The sequence below is a fragment of the Etheostoma spectabile genome, chromosome 19 (genome assembly GCF_008692095.1).
Source record: "Etheostoma spectabile isolate EspeVRDwgs_2016 chromosome 19, UIUC_Espe_1.0, whole genome shotgun sequence".
NCBI lineage: Eukaryota > Metazoa > Chordata > Actinopteri > Perciformes > Percidae > Etheostoma > Etheostoma spectabile.
Genome location: NC_045751.1, coordinates 6,219,300 through 6,239,664, shown reverse-complemented (window position 1 = coordinate 6,239,664; position 20,365 = coordinate 6,219,300). Strand labels below are relative to the sequence as shown.

The 20,365-nt window shown below is 42.0% G+C and overlaps 1 protein-coding gene across 1 annotated transcript in view; it reads left to right on the top strand.

Moving 5' to 3' along the window:
- LOC116707398 (protein dachsous) overlaps positions 1-18,755 on the top strand; it is a gene marked incomplete at its 3' end in the record, with an annotated part of 31,173 nt that extends 12,418 nt beyond the window's left edge. Inside the window, 13 exon segments of the mRNA XM_032544717.1 lie at positions 410-565; positions 1,057-1,237; positions 1,321-1,454; positions 2,203-3,150; positions 5,441-5,566; positions 10,697-10,948; positions 11,021-11,119; positions 12,770-12,942; positions 13,988-14,139; positions 16,506-16,816; positions 17,260-17,370; positions 18,273-18,464; positions 18,658-18,755. Of these exon segments, the coding sequence (XP_032400608.1) occupies positions 410-565; positions 1,057-1,237; positions 1,321-1,454; positions 2,203-3,150; positions 5,441-5,566; positions 10,697-10,948; positions 11,021-11,119; positions 12,770-12,942; positions 13,988-14,139; positions 16,506-16,816; positions 17,260-17,370; positions 18,273-18,464; positions 18,658-18,755 (2,933 nt within the window).
- Between the last annotated feature and the right edge of the window lie 1,610 nt (positions 18,756-20,365).

Here is a 20,365-nt window from a genome sequence, read left to right as displayed (position 1 = left end):
ACATTGACCCCCCCCAAAACCCCCACCCCCAGCTCCTTCTTGTCGGTTATTGGCTGGAACGTTGTTTGTGGTTCGTGGTGCAGGTTGACGCAGTTTGTTTTTGTTGCCTATGCTGTCTACAGAGACCACATTTTTTTACAGTGTGTTCAGGGGACAGGCAGCTAGTGGACAGCGAGGAGATGTTTGCTTTACGTGACAACGAATGTTGTAGCCTAAGAAAAACATCTGACATCGCTTAGAGCACCTTAAATGTAGAAAACCTTCTTCATCAGTGGGTAGATTTAGCTCAGTTGTCGTAGAGGTGGATCTTCTGACATGCAATGTACAGTAGGTGTTTACAGCTATAGCACTTATAGGGACTTTGTGTCAGATATCATCCTGAGACATTATTCTCTTGTCCGTCATAAAGGTTGAAGCCAGGGAGACAACCCCACCCAACCATAGTGCCACAGCCAATGTAAATCTAACTCTTCTGGATGAGAACGACAACAGCCCTAAATTCACCAGCAGCCAGTATGGGAGCAAAGTTTTCACCAACCAAACAGAGGGGATGTTTCTCCTGAAGGTGAGACGTCCGTTTATTGTCCAAACATTTATAAAATTATAAGAGCACACAGAGATTCATACCTATATTTTTTATTTTGAAGTACTTAACAGTAACTAATCCGAACTGTCAACACAAACCTGACTGAAATGTTCTGAGAGATCTGTAGTTTTATTATTTCTTCAAGATTCAAGATTCAAGATGTCTTTATTGTCATACCACAGTACACTGTCGTATGAAATTATGTGCAAAATTCACATCTTAAAAGAATATAGCACAGAAACTATTAAAAACACAGTGGAAAAGTTGAGTTATTAGTTAAATGAATTAAAATAAATAAATGCTTGAATGCTTATATGGGTGTGCAGGGCATGTAGAGTGATAAATATAAATATATAATGTCTGAAAAAAACTGAAAAATATAAACATCTAGATACTAGATACAAACAGTTGAGAAAAAGTTTAAACATCTGTATTTCTCTTTCCGTACTTCTCGTTAACATAATTCAAAGGTTGAGGCAGAAGATCCAGACGCCGGTGTCAATGGACAGATCAAATACTCTATCGACTTTGGGAATCAAAACGACTACTTCTCCATTGATGAAGACACCGGAGCAATCACTCTGATGAAAATGATTCCACTGGAAGCACATCAAACCTTGGAGTTCCTGTTGTTCATCTCAGCCAGAGATGGTAAATGTGAACAGTATGGGTTTTCACATATTGATCAGTCATTTTGTTGATCAAGTAATGCTGATATTATTCTTCTCCGTTAGGAGGCGTGGTGTCTCGCTCCGCTTCAGCACAGGTGGAGATTCTTGCATTCGGCGATGCTAAACCACAATTCACGCAGAGTACCTACAGTGGCATTATAGAAGAAGAAAGAGACCCAGGAACATTGATCCTCAAGGTGAGCTTCTCTTCTTACATTCTTCTAACTTTTGCTGCAGGTGATGGTTAAGAGTCAGTTTCAAAACAATAACGGGTATGGGCCGAGTAGGGCTGGTACTAGCAGTGGGTAAGCGCCACATGAGTCTAAAACCATAGAGGACAAACCATGATACAACAGTGTTTGGCAGAATAACATACTGATAATTTCACTCTTTTTTAAAAACCTTATGAGGTCACAAGGGGCAAGGTTACCTCCCCTTTCTCTGCCTTGCCCGTCCAGAGAATTTGCCCCCCACCCCATGAGAGAGAGACACCATGGCTTTCAAACGAGCAAAGTGGCCGTTGGTCTAGACCATCTTCTTTTTTTCCGAGGTGCAAGTGAAAATGTCACTTTGGTGGTGGTGACTTTGGACATTTTAGAGATACCTGGTTATGACCATTTACTGACAATGAATATGGGAAACCAAATTTCACTTTGGATATCTCTCTCCGGACCAACGTGTTCAACGGACCAGGGTTTATTGCATCCACTCTTGTTTTTGCATTGACATTAAATGCAACTGCACAGCCGGTAAGTTATGCTCGGTTTTCAGCCTTTAGTCTCTTTAGCTAATGGCTAAATCAAGCATCATTTGAATTGTTGATTTTGGTAATCATCTTCTCGGTTTTTCTTGTGGATCTAACTATTTAATTAGGGTAAATACGAAGCAACGCTGTTGATGTCATGGAGATGTTAAACTTTGTTGTTTGAATTTGTGTTTACTCAGGTTGACTTCCTTGCAACAGGAGACATTCCTGTTACTCTCCGAGTTGATACAGAAGCCGACAAGTTCGCCATCTCCTCCGGTGGTGAATTCAGCACTAGCGTGAAGCTGGACTACGATGAGGCTCCACACAACTACTCTGTGACGATCTCCATCTCTGACGGAGTCAGCAGTGACAGTGCAGTCGTGGAGGTTCAAGTCACCGACGTCAACGACAACAGTCCTGTTTTTACCTCGGATTCTGTCACAGAATCAGTCCCAGAGGACGCAGATGTAGGGTCCAATGTGACTGTTGTTCCCGCTACAGACAAAGACAGCAGCTTCAACCAGGAGATCAGATACTCTCTGAGAGGAGGAGAGGGGAAGTTCTCTGTCCATCCTGTGTCTGGGATGGTGAGTGTGACTGGACCACTGGACAGGGAGACTAAGACAGACTACAGCCTGCTGATGGTGGCTGAAGATCAGGGTCGTCCAGCCAGGTCAGCCACAGCCTCCCTGCTGGTCCGAGTGTCGGACATCAACGACAACGTCCCCAAGTTCTTAGATCCTGAGTATCAGGGTGAGGTCTTAGAGACGGCGTCAGTGGGTACGAGCTTGCTCACGTTATCAGCCGTAGACCCCGATGAAGGAGCAAACGGGAGTGTTACTTACAGTATTTTGAGCCAATATCCCTCATCTGACGCTCTTGTTTTTGAGTTGGACTCTTCCAGCGGGACTCTGCAGCTGGCCCAGCCTCTGGACTACAGCAAGGTGAAGGTGTACAGCCTCGTGGTCCAGGCCTCCGATGGAGGGACTCCCTCCCTGGTTGGGAACGGCTCCGTGGTGGTGAAGGTGAAGGACGTGAACAACAAACCGCCTGAGTTCAGTAAGGAGAGCTACGACGTGGCCGTCCCTGAGAACCTGGCCAGCGGGGCGTCCATCCTGACCCTGGAGGTCACGGACCGGGATGAGGTGAGTAAAACCTCCTGAAACATCTTTGGTTCTTATCTATATGAATCAGGCTTTTTGTGTCGTGTTCCTATGTGTACTTTAAAATGCATTCTGGGTTAATAATCGGGACATTTTGCAACCAGCTTGCTACCACAGGGATTTTCTAACCGTAGCAGCTAAATCAACACAACTAATTAAAAAGCACCTGCTGAATGAAGCTCTGAATTATTATATTTTAATAATAGAAAACATATACAACTTGAACTGCACGCAGTTTCAACGGGGTCCAAGCCTCCCCGCGCCAGTCGTCCCCAGCGACCCGGGGAGCACACCAATCCCTACCCCACTGTGAGGACCGCCTCAGGAGTGGGCCTAGATGCTATCCGTCAAATTTTGTAAAATTTGGATGAGTGGTTCATGAGAAATACACTTTTTTTGTATTTGTAGCGCCCCCTAGTGGCCAATGTTCGTCACATTTGTTACAGAGCCTCAGGGGGTCATAGCAAGTAATATTGTAAAGTTTGGCTTTGATAGCATTTATTTTGGCCGAGATATGGCAAAGTCGGTGTTTTTCATAGCTAGCTACACAAATTTATTTGAGCGTAATACGCGCAATTCTTATTCTATAAAAAATCTTCATACAACTTTGTGTCAGGTCGGTCTGGAGATGCTATGTGCCAAGTTTCGTGCAGATCCATTGTACGGTCTAGGAGGAGTTCAAAAAAGTAGGTTTTTGATAAATTGCAATTTTTCACGCATAAAAGTCTAGGCGGAAGTGGGCGTGGCCTATATCACGAGATTGAGTAGGATCCAGGGAACGCGTGGATGTAAGGTTTTTAAATTTCCGATTTGGGAGTTATAGGGCTAAACGTGTTTTCTCTCTGCTATAGCGCCACCTAGTGGTAGAAGTGGGTCAATTTTTTTGGCTGAGGTCTTTGCGGACTTTTGGACCAGTCCTGAAAATGGCGCGTCGCCACCATGTACGGTTTAGGCTGCAGCACCACTTTTATGCGGAGAAGAAAAATAATGGAGGATAATGGAGGAAAATCCTTACGAAAACAATAGGGTTCCACAGCCCTGCTGTGTGAACCGCGTATCGCCTTGCGATTACCGCGGTGCACGCATCCTCGGGCTTGGACCCCTAATAACATAGATATTTTATATGGTTAGCACTGTGGCCTCCCAGCAAGAAGGTTCTGGGTTTGAATCCAGGTCGTTCCAGAGCTTTCTGTGAGGAGTTTGTATGTTCTCCCCATGTTTGTGTGGGGTTCCTCCGGGTGCTCCGGTTTCCTAAATTAAAAAAAAACATGTACTAGGTTCTGCATTTTGAACACAGGGATGCTCATGAGTGTACGTGGTCCCAGAGCACCCTAGGCCAAAGGTCAATGATCGATTGAGCTGTCAACTGATCAACATCTGGTGGTGAGTCGGGTCAGGGGGTGGGGGGTGGGGGGGAGGACTCTGGACAGACCTGGTGAGCCCAAACGGGTTGTACGGGTAAATTGGGGACGTCTGGAGGAGGCCCCTGTCCAACGGACTTTCAACTCACACCTCTGTCTCTTGACTGCAACGTTTTTTCATAAAAATCCAGTAATATTTGTATTTGTATCGGTTTGTTTATGTCACAGATTTAAAGATTTGGCAGATTTATATTGAAATAAAACAACAGATGAGGTGAACTTTAATGGCCCTATTAAAGTTTGGACCTTGGCCCCGCTGCTTTACAACCTTTGTAATGTGTCAAACTCTCTTATGTCTTTTCCACCGAGGCGGTTCTGGTGCTGGTTTGGCGTTGGTGCCAAATATCGAACCGGTTCTTCGCTTTTCCACACAAATAAACCTGGCTCTGGGCCAAGAACACGGGTTCCAACTCAGCACCAACTTAGCGCTGGTCTAGAGATAAGAACCGGTTACGTCAGGTGCTGGGGGGGGGGGCGGAGTTATCATGACATTTGAAAACAAAAACTTCTGGCGGCCATTTTGAAAACCACCGGTCGGCTGTTTACCATAGAGAGCTGTTAATGTTAGCTTTGGACATGGATGGGAAACCAGAACCACCGTGGTCTGGGGAGGAAACCACCAGTCTGCTGGGTCTCAGGCTGGGGAAGATCCAGCTGGTTCTTAGAGAACTGGAGAGTAGAACCAGCACCGAACTGGCACCAGAACCAGAACCAGCACCTGGTTAGTCTTGGTGGAGAAAGACATATAAGTTGTTTCTCGGATCACGCGGTGTCTTACTTCTGATGAGGTCCTCCTTTTATAGCTCTGATGCTTAACTCTGACCAGGTTTTTAACATATCTTCTTCTGCAGGGCGGATTCTCCGCTGGTTACTTCCTCTACACCAGTGATACCTTTGACATCAACAAACAAGGAGTGGTCTCGCTGAGGAGGGACGTCACCTTGGACCGAGAGACAAAGGACAGATACATGTTACAGGTACAACATGGTCACATTTTTATCTCCTGGTCTATTCCTGATTCAAGAAAAACTTGAAATGCATCCAGTCCTCTCAGAGAAACACACAGCAGTATATTATATCAATAAATATATATGTATGTATATATATGTATGCATACAGCATATGTATGTGTAAAAATTGCATATTTTAGCCTTTACAATAATAGTTAATAGTTACTATTATCTGTCATATGTACAGCACTGTACATGTACATGCTCATGAGCATAGGAAACCTTGCTTAAGTTGATTAAAAAGATGAATACCAAAATTATCTTTTGGAAATTGATCTTAATGCCTTAATTAAGATGGACAATACAGCTGCAGTTTACCACAATCTTGTGACTAGTTGACTTTCTAAAGCAGGCGCAATCGCTTGTTTGCTAAGGGTTGGGGCGGGACTCCAACATTAACACACTGACAACATTGTATTCAGAACATAAAATAATTTTATAGCACTTTTTAACGTGTGATTGTGTAACGGTGTTCACGAAATACCAACCCTTTTGTGAACTTGTGAATTTCGGCAGTCGTCTTCTCTTGTTTTCATGGAGACAGACGCGGTGTGCACGGAGGGGAGGGGCTTGTGTGGTGTGTGTGTGTGTGTGTGTGTGTGTGTGTGTGTGTGTGGTGTGTGTGGTGTGTGTGTGTGTGTGTGTGTGTGTGTGTGTGTGCGTGTGTGTGCGTGTGTGTGCGTGCGTGTGTGTGAGAGACAGAGAGACGGTGGGAGAGCAGGGGAAACAAAATGCATCTGAATGAAAAAGCTGAATTGTTTACTTAATATGTCAATAACATTTATGCAAATTCTGTGTGATTACATTCACTATACTATATACTATACTATGACATCATTTTTTACATTTTTTGACGTACTATACTATGGATTATTAATTGCTTTTTATCACTTTTTTCAACATACTATGTGTTTTTATGACTCATTTCAACATACTATACTGTGACTTTTTATATGACTTTCTTGACATACTGTTCTTTGAGTTTTTATCCCTTTTTTTGTCATACTATACAATATTATGACTCATTTCGACATACTATACTATGACTTTTTAATGTCTTTTTTCACCTTTCTGGACATACTAAACTATGACTTTTTAATGTCTTTTATCACCTTTCTGGACATACTATACTATGACTTTTTTACGTCTTTTTTGACATACTATACTATGACTTTTTAATGTCTTTTATCACCTTTCTGGACATACTATACTATGACTTTTTAATGTCTTTTTTCACCTTTCTGGACATACTATACTATGACTTTTTTACGTCTTTTTTGACATACTACACTATTACTTTTTAATGTCTTTTATCACCTTTCTGGACATACTATGACTTTTTTACGTCTTTTTTGACATACTATACTATGACTTTTTAATGTCTTTTATCACCTTTCTGGACATACTATGACTTTTTTACGTCTTTTTTGACATACTACACTATTACTTTTTAATGACTTTTATCACCTTTCTGGACATACTATACTATGACTTTTTTAAAAAAAATTTCAACATACTATACTATGACTCATTTTGTGACACTATACTATGACTTTTTCACCATTTTATTTTGACATACTATTTTATGACGTCTTTATCACATTTTGTACTGTTTAGTTTCGTGGTGGTTCAGGGGTCAGAAAGGCTTCAAATGACACCAGCAAGTAAGACCTGCACCCTCTTGACCTTCTTGAGTGGAGTCTGCTCGTTCTTCCGGACTTTCTTTGACATATTATACTTTGAGTTTTTAATGACTTTTTTAATCACCTTTTTGGACATACTATACTATGACATTTCTTTTTACATTTTTTTGACGTACTATACTATGAATTTTTCACTAAATATATTTTTATGACTTTTTTGACATACTGTACTTTGAGTTTTTATCCCTTTTGTCGTCATCCTATACAATATTATGACTCATTTCAACATACTATACTATGACTTTTTTAGGAATTAGTTTGACATAATGTACTATGATTCTTTTCACCATTTTTATATATTGACTTCTTGATCACTTTTCCTTCTTTTTTAGTCTCATGGAGGCTCAGTGGTCAGCAAGGGTTCCAAGAGCTAAACACCGCAGCCTCTGATCTGATCTGGATCGATTCCCAGTCAGGGGTCGACCGTTTTCAGTGGAATCTGCATGTTCTTCTAGACCTTTTTCGACATACTATACTTTGACATATTTCGACATACTATACTATGACTTTTTTTGACATACTATACTATGACTTTTTTTAGACATACTATACTATGACATATTTCGATATACTATACTATGACTTTTTTTCGACATGCTATACTATGATTTTTTTAGACATACTATACTATGACTTTTTGTTGATATACTATACTATGACTTTTTTAGACATACTGTACTATGACTTTTTTTGACATACTATACTATGACTTTTTTAGACATACTGTACTATGACTTTTTTTGATATACTATACAATGACATATTTCGACATACTATACTATGACTTTTTTAGACATACTGTACTATGACTTTTTTTGATATACTATACAATGACATATTTCGACATACTATACTATGACTTTTTTAGATATACTATACTATGACTTTTTGTTGATATACTATACTATGACTTTTTTCGACATACTATACAATGACATATTTCGACATACTATACTATGACTTTTTTTCAACATACTATACTATGACTTTTTTTAGACATACTATACTATGACATATTTCGATATACTGTACTATGACTTTTTTAGACATACTATACTATGACTTTTTTTTAGACATACTATACGATGACTTTTTTCGACATACTATACAATGACATATTTCGATATACTGTACTATGACTTTTTTAGACATACTATACTATGACTTTTTTCGACATACTATACTATGACTTTTTGTTGATATACTATACTATGACTTTTTCGACATACTATACTATGACTTTTTTCGACATACTATACTATGACTTTTTTCGACATACTATACTATGACATATTTCGATATACTATACTATGACTTTTTTAGACATACTATACTATGACTTTTTTTGACATACTATACTATGACTTTTTTAGACATACTATACTATGACTTTTTTAGACATACTATACTATGACTTTTTTTGACATACTATACTATGACTTTTTTCGACATACTATACTATGACATATTTCGATATACTATACTATGACTTTTTTAGACATACTATACTATGACTTTTTTTGACATACTATACTATGACTTTTTTAGACATACTATACTATGACTTTTTTCGACATACTATACTATGACTTTTTTTCGACATACTATACTATGACATATTTCGATATACTATACTATGACTTTTTAACGACATACTATACTATGACTTTTTTTGACATACTATACTATGACTTTTTTTAGCCATACTATACTATGATTTTTTTCTACATACTATACTATGACTTTTTTTTGACATACTATACTATGACTTTTTTAGACATACTATACTATGACTTTTTTACGCCATACTGTACTATGACTTTTTTTGATATACTATACTATGACTTTTTTAGACATACTATACTATGACATTTTTCGACATACTATACTATGACTTTTTTTTCAACATACTATACTATGACTTTTTTTAGACATACTATACTATGACATATTTCGATATACTGTACTATGACTTTTTTAGACATACTATACTATGACTTTTTTGACATACTATACTATGACTTTTTTAGACATACTATACTATGACTTTTTTTAGACATACTATACTATGACATATTTCGATATACTGTACTATGACTTTTTTTAGACATACTATACTATGACTTTTTGTTGATATACTATACTATGACTTTTTTCGACATACTGTACTATGACTTTTTTAGACATACTATACTATGACTTTTTTAGACATACTATACTATGACTTTTTTGACATACTATACTATGACTTTTTTAGACATACTATACAATGACATATTTTGACATACTATACGATGACTTTTTTCGACATACTGTACTATGACTTTTTGTTGATATACTATACTATGACTTTTTTCGACATACTATACGATGACTTTTTTTGATGTACTGTACTATGACTTTTTTTCAACATACTATACTATGACTTTTTTTTCAACATACTATACTATGACTTTTTTAGACATACTATACAATGACATATTTTGACATACTATACGATGACTTTTTTCGACATACTATACAATGACTTTTTTCGACATACTGTACTATGACTTTTTGTTGATATACTATACTATGACTTTTTTCGACATACTATACTATGACTTTTTTCGACATACTGTACTATGACTTTTTTCGACATACTATACAATGACATATTTCAATATACTGTACGATGACTTTTTTCGACATACTATACTATGACTTTTTTTCGACATACTATACTATGACTTTTTTTTCGACATACTATACTATGACTTTTTTGACATACTATACTATGACTTTTTTGACATACTATACTATGATTTACTTTGACATAATATACTATGACTTTTTTTACATTTTTTTTCGACACACAGTACTATAATGACTTCTTTATTACTTTTTGGACACACAGTTTCATGGTGGCTCAGTGGTTAGAAAGGCTTCAAATAGCACCAGAATTACTTTTTATGACTTTTTTTTAACATACTATATAATTACTTTATAATTTTTTTCAACAAACCTATACTATGACTTCACGACATGCCATACTATGATCTTTTTCTTTTTTTTAAGTATTCAAATATTCCACTTTTGTTTAATACATTATTGGTATTATTCAATTAATTTCATACTAATTAAAACCATTACCACTTTTCCAACCGTTTTCACTTAGTCAACTTCTTCTCACGCAATTATACCAGCAATCAAGTTTAGCTTTAGCAATTCAGCTTTTCCGCTTTCACAAGTATTTTCTGCAGCTAATGCATTTTCTAGTACATTTCTTTCAGTCTCATTTTGTGCTTGTGTTGTTAAATACAACTCTGTAAAAAAAAGGTTTTGGACCCTGTGCAGGAGCTGACTTTTTGTGTTAATGAAACAAAAAATAGCTAACACGCCGTCCTGTGTTCAGGTGGAGGCGGTGGACCAGCCCGTTGACGGCCTGCGATCAACGGCTCAGCTCAACATCACCGTCCTGGACTACAACGACAACTCCCCCCAGTTCCCGAGGATCCCGGACCCGCTGCAAATCCCCGAGGGCGTGTACTCGGAGGACGCTCCAGGAGAGGTTTTCACCTTTGTGCCAACAGACGCAGACCTCGGGCCCAACGGAGAGGTGGCCCTCTCCCTCCTCTCCCCCCACCCACTCTTCAGATTCACAGAGGTGAGGCCAGAAGAGACGACTGTGGAAACGTGAAATGTGACTATATTTGAGAGATGTCGTGTTGTGTTGCAGGACGGGACGTTGCTGGCTGTCGGCTCTCTGGATCGGGAGAGCAGGGAAACGTACGAGCTGCTCGTGAAGGCCTCGGATAAAGGCACCCCCCCGAGAGAGGTGAGAGACACCTTTTGTTTTTAGTCAAAGTCAAAGTCTGCTTTATTGTCAATTTCTTCACATGTCAAGACATACAAAGAGATCGAAATTGCGTTTCTCTCTATCCCACGGTGTAGACAAGACATATTTTAAAAATTAGGTCACAGACAAACATAACATTAGAGTAAACAATATAAAAAGTAAAAATAAGAAGGCACATACAGTGAAGAAAATAAGAGCAGCAAAATCTGAGTTGAGAATGTGCAATTGTGCATACAGTAGACAGTCAATATAATAAAATAGTGCAAAAATCAGGCCAATAAATGGCTGAGGTAGTTCTGTTTTACCTACGTATGCAGGTGGCATAATGGTGCAAGTTATGGAAGAGCAACGTTAATGTTGTGGTATTTATTTCCCCATTTGGTCTGTGTTTTTAATTGATGTTGTCGTCTTTGTCACGTACTGGATGTCAATTGCTTTGCTACTGCAGCAAAATGAATCCCCCCCCCCCCCCTCGGGGACAAATAAAGGTCTTAAAACTTGAACACCTGCAGAGAAGGTGGAGACGGACCCGGAAATACACCGCATTCAAATATGGTGACGTTTTCCCATTGTTTCCCATTTCTTGAACTGTTTCAGGAAGGTCACAGGGAAGTGACAATATAAGGTTTTAATAACGACAACACCTGATTTTAATGAGTGAAATTTAAGTGTGACAGCAGATAAAAAAAACAAGTGCCAGAGCCTATATGATATTTAATTTTGTGAGCTTCTAAGCAGAAGGCAGCACTCTGACATGCAATAAAAACAAATAAATGACTTCTCCGCTTGAAGAATCCTAGTCGACTGAGACGACCTGATAATTTAAACATTGGACATGCAGGGGGCAGCCCGATTAATTAACTCCTGATTAATAACTATTAATAACCCTTAATAACTCCTGAATTTAAGTTTTGTGCATAAACCTGAAAAAAACAAACATTTTGAAGCCACAGAGAAAGATAAGTAAAAGGTAGTAGAGTTGAAGTTCGTGTTGTCCTCGGGTCAAACTGACCCGTTTCAAAGTGTTTTAAATCAGAAATATGGATTTCTAACAACCAAATTGCCCAAAGATAACATGGATGTTTCCGTACATTCTTCAAGTAACATTAATGATTACTTTCATTGGATTTTTTGGGTGTTTTATTTAATCTTATAGAATCTGAATTCTTTTTTTTTTATGGTTTCAAAACAGCATCCGGAGAAAACTTTGACATAACATCAACATCCTGTGATCTTAACTATTTGTTAAAATAATTCATAATTTCTGCCTTTTTAACTTAAAATCACATGTATAATTTGATACAAATGAGGTTCGTTGACCAGGAATTCCAAGAATAAGTGTAAAACCTATTATTAAACCAGCTCAAGTTTTACAAAGAAATGTGCCAAAAGCTTGGAAAAAGTGACAAGTAAATCAGAAAAAGCGGCAAAAACATTGGAAAAGCACAAAAAAAGGAAGGACAAGTTCATGGTTAACGGGATGACAACACAAAGGTTAAAAGAATATTGTCATAGGAAAAGGGGTCAGTTTGACCCAAGGACAACATAAGGGTTAACCCACATCCTAAAGAAGAGGATAAATAATAATTGAAGTTGTAATTAATTGTACCAAACCCTGCTGTGCACCAGAACGTCACCAGCGTCCGAGTGAGCCTCCAAGACGTCAACGACAACCGACCCGAGTTCAGCTCCAGCAGCTACGTCAGCAGCATCCTCCTGAAAGACGCCGCGGAGGGGACGCTGCTGCTGACGCTGCACGCCAGGGACGGGGACGCCGGGGACAACTCGCTCATCACCTACAGGTCAGCAGCTGGTACTACGCTCAACATAACACAGACTCACATCGCCAGACCCTCGTGTCGGTACACGATCCGTTCTGCACATGTGCAGATGATACCATGATGAACGAGGATTTACGACACTGCACGATCTTTTCCCATAGACAGTTAAAGAAAGTCTGTTCGCCTCCACCGGAAAGCTAACGTTAGTTTAGCTAACAGCTAATATGGCTAACCGCTAGCTGAGACAGCAAGTAAAAGACCCTCAAAAGTTAAAATAACCGTTTAAATATATAACAGCTGTTACGTCAGTTCTACTTTACTCATTGAAAATACAATCACTCAATACTTGTCTTCATTATTACTGTAAAGTCTTAATTTAGTTGTAGCTGCTTTCCCCGTGGTTTAGTTTGAGTAACGTTATTTTAGGCTGAATCAAGCTGTCTTAGCTAGCCGTTAGCCGAATTAGCTGTTAGCTAAACTAACGTCGTTAGCTTCCCGGTGGAGGCTAACGCCAGACCGCTACTGTGGAACAGATGTGCAGTGTCGTAAATCCTCGTACATCGTGATTATCATCTGCACATGTGCAGAACAGATCGTGCAGGCAGGACGGATCGCGTACCGACACCTCCTCCACAGCGCTGCGGAGGAGGGTCTGGCTAGTCCACACAGCAGTCCGGGATGTGCGAAAAACAGCTTCTGGCTTATCTGCATTTCTTTAAACCAATCACAATCGTCTTGGCAAATCAGCCTCGGGAAGGAACTTGTTTTGTGAATGTTCAAAATGTGTGTTTTTTCAAACGGGACAAGTAGATTTAAGATAAACATTTGAAGAGGTGAGCCAAACTTGAGGCTACATTTATATTCAGTTCAAATATGTTTATTTGAAGGATGTTCATGTTTATAATGTAGTTTTATTTATTTGATTAGGACATTACATTTTAGGAATGTTACATTTCTGTATTTTCAACTGTGGTCCTAGCGTGCATGTCTTCATGGTGGGAAGAATCCGGAGTATGGGTATAATCTCCTTTTTTAAAGATGATTACTCTGCTCTCTGCTGTCGTAGTTTCTCTGCAGGAAGTTCTCCGTATTTGACCTTGAACAGCGAGAGCGGAGACGTGACGTTGACCTCTGACCTCGCTGATGTCACAGAGGACACCACCCTGGTGCTGACGGCCATGGCCGAAGACCACGGCCAGCCTCCTCTCAACGCCACAGGTCAGTCTCAAAGGAGACCTGTTATGCTTTTCTGTATTTTCCGTCTTATGCGTAATGTTACAAGGTCGGAGGTTCGTGTTAAACTTGACCGATGCTTCAGTAAATGAGGTAAACGTATTTAAAAGAAATTCCCTGTGAGCGAAAACCTCCGATGTCCCCCTGTTTCTACTCTCTGCTCTGTGTCATGTGACACTGAGCCGGGGGCTGCTATGTATGGGGGTCTGCTCTAGACAGGCACGTTAACTGCAGTGTTTCTGTTACACACCCTGTCACATGTAGCTACATGCTAACGCTATTGGAAACCTGCAGTCTCGGCTGCCAATGTTGCTAATTTCTCTTCAATTTCGGGTTTCACATTCCTGCTGGAACATGTAATATTTGGTTTAGAAGCCTTAAGGGGTGATTTTACACAGTACTAAAACCTGCTATATGCTCCAAAATCAGATTGCACGGACACGGAAACGCTGACCAATCAAAGCAGGCGGGGCTTTTTTCGGGCGGGGTGAACACAGGCGCAGCAGCCATGGGCAACATGAGATTAATAAAGTGTTTTTTGAACATTAAAGCATGTAAACACGGGTGTGTGCTTAACCAGTGTGTGTGTGTGTGTGTGTGTGTGTTTGTGTGTGTGTGTGTGTGTGTGTGTGTTGCAGCTCGGGTTGTGGTTAATATTTGACATTATGTGTGTGTGTGTGGTTGCAGCTCGGGTTGGGTTAATATTTGACGTTGTGTGTGTGTGTGTGTGTGTGTTGTGTGTGTGTTGCAGCTCGGGTCGTGGTGAATATTTGACGTTGTGTGTGTGTGTGTGTTGTGTGTGTGTGTGTGTTGCAGCTCGGGTCGTGGGAATATTTGACGTTGTGTGTGTGTTTGTGTGTGTGTTGCAGCTCGGGTCGTGGTGAATATTTGACATTATGTGTGTGTGTGTGTGTGTTGCAGCTCGGGTCGTGGTGAATATTGACGTTGTGTGTGTGTGTGTGTGTGTGTGTGTGTGTGTGTGTGTTTGCAGCTCAGGTCGTGGTGAATATTTGACATTATGTGTGTGTGTGTGTGTGTGTTTGTGTTTGCAGCTCGGGTCGTGGTGAATATTTGACATTATGGGTGTGTGTGGTGTGTGTGTGTGTTTGCAGCTCGGGTCGTGGTGAATATTTGACATTATGTGTGTGTGTGTGTGTGTGTGTGTGTGTGTTGTGGTGTGTGTGTGTGTGTGTGTGTGTGTTTGCAGCTGGGCGTGGTGAATATTTGACATTATGTGTGTGTGTGTGTGTGTGTTTGTGTTTGCAGCTCGGGTCGTGGTGAATATTTGACATTATGTGTGTGTGGGTGTGTGTGTGGTGTGTGTGTGTGGTGTGTGTTGCAGCTCGGGTCGTGGTGAATATTTGACGTTGTGTGTGTGTGTGTGTGTGTTGCAGCTCGGGTCGTGGTGAATATTTGACATTATTTGTGGTGTGTGTGTGTGTGTGTGGTGTGTGTGTTGCAGCTCGGGTCGTGGTGAATATTTGACGTTGTGTGTGTTGTGTGGTGTGTGGTTGCAGCTCGGGTCGTGGGGAATATTTGACGTTGTGTGTGTGTGTGTGTGTGTGTTGCAGCTCGGGGTCGTGGTGAATATTTGACGTTGTGTGTGTGGTGTGGTGTGTGTGTGGTGTGTGTGTGTGTGTGTGTGGTGTTGCAGCTGGGTCGTGGGTGAATATTTGACATTATGTGTGTGTGTGGTGTGTGTGTGTGTGTTGCAGCTCGGGTCGTGGTGAATATTTGACGTTGTGTGTGTGTGTGGTGTGTGTGTGTGTGTGTGTGGTTGCAGCTCGGGTCGTGGTGAATATTTGACATTATGTGTGGTGTGTGTGTGTGTGTGTGTGTTGCAGCTCGGGTCGTGGTGAATATTTGACGTTGTGTGTGTGTGTGTGTGTGTGTGTGTGTGTGTGTTGCAGCTCAGGTCGTGGTGAATAATTGACATTATGTGTGTGTGTGTGTGTGTGTGTGTGTGTTGCAGCTCGGGTCGTGGGGAATATTTGACGTGTGGTGTGGTGGTGTGTGTTGCAGCTCGGGCGTGGGGAATATTGAGATGTGTGTGTGTGTGTGTGTTGTGTGTGTGTGTGTGTGTGTGTTTGCAGCCGGGTCGTGGTGAATATTTGACGTTGTGTGTGTGGTGTGTGTGTGTGTGTGTGTGTGTGTTTTGCAGCTCGGGGTCTGGTGATATTTGACGTTGTGTGTGTGTGTGTGTTTGCAGCTCGGGTCGTGGTGAATATTTGACGTTGTGTGTGTGTGTTTGTTGCAGCTCGGGTCGTGGTGAATATTTGACGTTATGTGTGTGTGTTGCAGCTCGGGTTGTGGTGAATATTTGACATTATGTGTGTGTGTGTGTGTTGCAGCTCGGGTCGTGGTGAATCTGCGGGTGGTCAGCCTGGTGGAGGGCGTGGCTTTCCGGAGCTCCTCCTACAACTTCAGCGTCCCCGAGAACCAGCCGGGGGGGGCGGGGGTGGTGGGGACCGTCTGGGCCTCCGCAGGAAGTGACCTTTACGACGTCGCCTACACACTGACCACACACGCTGACCTGTTCTCCGTGGACGCCAGCGGAGCCGTCCGCACTAGAGCCCAGCTGGACAAGGAAGACCAGGACTGGTACATCCTGGACGTGGAGGCCGTGGACACAAGGACCCCCCCTACGTCAGCCACTGCAATGGTACGACCTGGTTTTTGAACTTGTTTTTATCCCATAACGATCTGAATATTTCGGGTGTTTATTAAAGTATTAAAGAAACAGTAACCGCTAGGGCTGCACTATATGCATATATATATATATATATTATATATATATATATATATGCATATCTATATACATATTGTATACTGTACATATGTGTTCAGTGTATGCAATATGTAATAACATTGTTAAATATCACCATAACAATATTACTTTTGATAAATAAACAGATATTAAAGTGTACTCTGGATTCTGCTAAAATGTTTGCCTGTGTATTTTAAACAAATAAGATATATAATTGGATAATATATTAATTTCCAACAGTCTTTTATTACAATTTAATATTAAAGGGACCACTAAAAAAATGTCTCTCTCCTGCTGCCTGAGGACCTATTCTGACCCGTCTCCTGTCTGTCTCTCAGGTCAGGGTTCAGGTGGAGGACGTGAACGAATCTCCACAGTTTCTCTCTCAGGTCTATAAGGCGTCTGTGTTCAGCATCGCCCCGTACAAAACCTCCGTCATCCACGTCCAGGTACACACACACACACACACACACACACACACCACACACACACACACACACACTAGCTATAAAACATTATACAATGCCTTTATTTTCACTATTGTACAACGACATTTTCCAGTGCCAACATGTATTTAAAATAAATATAGCAACATGGACTAAAATAAATGAGTAGTGCAACAAAAAAAAAAAATGGGGGGGGGGGGGGGGGGTGCACGGTTCTTAGATGCTATAAACATTGAAGAAAAAATATGGTTTATATACAGTGTGTGTGAGAAGCAAGGCTACTTTACCTCCACCGGGTCGTATGATTACGGTCGCAGTAATAAACGGGCTTTTAAAGATTATTACATTTTTTGAGGCCTTTACTACACAGGACAGCTGAAGATGTGAGGGGGGGGGGGGGGGGGGGGGGACATGCAGCATAGGGCTGCAGATTGGATTTGAACCGCGGCCGCTACGGTAAGGACTGAGCCTTAATATGGGGGCACATGCTGAACCAAGATCGCCCCGCTGACCGGCATTGTAGGCTTGATGGGAACGCCACTCGCAGTTTCTCTTCACTGACAAGCAAAGAAAAACAAGCCCCGCCCTCCCGCAACCGCCATGGCTGCACCTGATTGGACGGACGCTGTGCTCGCGGGGCTGTCTGCTCCCAGATTCCCATCACGGCAGGCATTTGTTTTGTCAGGAAGTGTATCCACCTTTATCTTTTTCCTTATGTATGTAATTTCTTATTAAATTTTGTATATTAAATATTTTATATATTATAAAATATGGTGACTAAATAGAAATAAGACCAAAGGTCCTACTGGTGTCTCTCGGAGTACTCATTCATCTAGATTGACGTATTAACATATATGCAGATTATTGTACTGTTGTTGATGTCATCTGTGTGACCCCCCCTGCAGGCCTCAGACCCCGACGTGGGAGAGGAGGGTCGGCTGGTCTACAGCCTGTCTGCAGACCGCGGGGACTTTGACGTGGACCCGTCCTCCGGGCTCCTGTACGTGGTCTCGGTGCTGGGTCTGGCTGATCAGACGGCCGCTGTGGAGGTGAAGGCCACGGACCCCAGAGGACTTCAGGCCACAACCAGGGTGGAGGTGAGGGTGGAGGACTGGAGGGAAGGGGGGGGGGGGGTTTGGTGGACTGGCACTTCTCCAGCTACCAGCAACCCTCTGGTTCCCAGCCAATCTTTGACGTAAAGGTTGACCATTAGCATTGATTTAGGAAAAAATACCAGACAGCGACAATATGTAGTTCAATAAAGATTTTAATTTTTTATAATGCCTGCAGGTGGAAGTGCACGGAGGTGCGAGCAGCAGCGACGTGGTGGTCGTGTCCCTCAACCAGCCCGCTAACGTCGTGGAGAAGAAGGTCCCGGAGCTGGAGAAGTGAGACAAGAAGTCCAACTCATCATTGAGACTGCTTTGAGATTTATTGATTCTGGTTTTAATTCATAAAGCGCTTTTCTAGTCTTAACAACTACTCCAAGCGCTTTGCTGCCATACAAGGTGTCACCTGCTCCTCAGATACACACTCACACACATTCAGACTGCGATGGCGCAGCATCGGGGGCAACTCGGGGTTCTAGGTCTTGCCCAAGGACAATTTGACATGGGAGTGCAGGGCCAGGGATTGAACCACCAACCTTCCAATAGGCAGGCAGCCGCTCTACCACTGAGCCACAGCCGCCCTCACAGCCATATGTGTATGACACGCCAACTCATATGCCATTATTGGCGCGTTATCAAGACACATACTCGCTTTTTAGCGTGTTTATCAACGCCGTTTGGCCTCCATTGACTAACGTTACCCTGCGATTGCAGTAGCGAGTAGTAGACCGGGGATCGTGTCCCGCGTGTCACGCTTCCTAAACCCAACCGTTGCTTTCTTCTCACGATAACACGCCAAGGGGCTTAAGAAAGTCGACATGTAGGTTTACGCTAAGTCACAACAATCTGGAGGAAGTCCAATGGAAGCGATGCATGATCTTTAACTGGATGAGGCGCACCCCCCCCATCGCCTGACAGAAGACAGGCAGACAGGCAGACAGACAGACGGCAGACAGACAGACAGGCAGACAGACAGACAGGCAGAGAAGACAGGCAGGCAGACAGACAGACAGACAGACAGGAGAGAGACAGAGAGAGAGACAGACAGACAGACAGACAACAGACAGGCAGACAGACAGGAGACAGACAGACGACAGGCAGACAGACAGACAGACAGACAGACAGGCAGAAGACAGAGAGAGAGACAGACAGACAGGCAGAGAGAGAGACAGACAGGCAGACAGAGGAGAGACAGACAGGCAGACAGACACAGACAGACAGACAGACGGACAGAGAGAGAGACAGACAGGCAGGACAGGGACAAGAGAGAGACACGACAGGCAGAAAGACGAGAGAGAGAGGACAGACAGACAGGCAGACAGACAGACAGACAGACCAGACAGGACAGAGAGAGGACGACACGACAGACAGACAAACAGGCAGAGAGAGAGACAGACAGGCAGACAGAGAGAGAGAGAAGAGACAGACAGGCAGACAGACAGAGAGAGGGACACGAAGGCAGACAGACAGAGAGATGAGAGAGAAGAGGCAGGCAGGAGGAGGCAGACAGACAGACAGAAAGACAGGCAGAGAGAGAGACAGACAGGCAAGACAGAGAGAGAGAACAGACAGGCAGAAGACAGAGGAGAGACAGAAGGCAGACAGACAGCAGAGAGAGACGACAGGCAGCAGGCAGACAGACAGACAGACAGACAGACAGGACAGACAGAGTATCCTACAGATTCTGTACCACTCCCCCTCATCCCAAGATCAAGTTACTTTATTGTCCCCAATGTAAACGATCAATATCCCAATCAAAACCACCGTAATGCTCAGATCCCTTTCCCATGTCTCTCGTGTGTCTTTCCACCCAGGCTAACTGGTGCTGGTTTGGTTCTGGTTCCAGTTTGGTGCTGGTTCTAATCTCCAGTTCTCTAAGACCCAGCTGG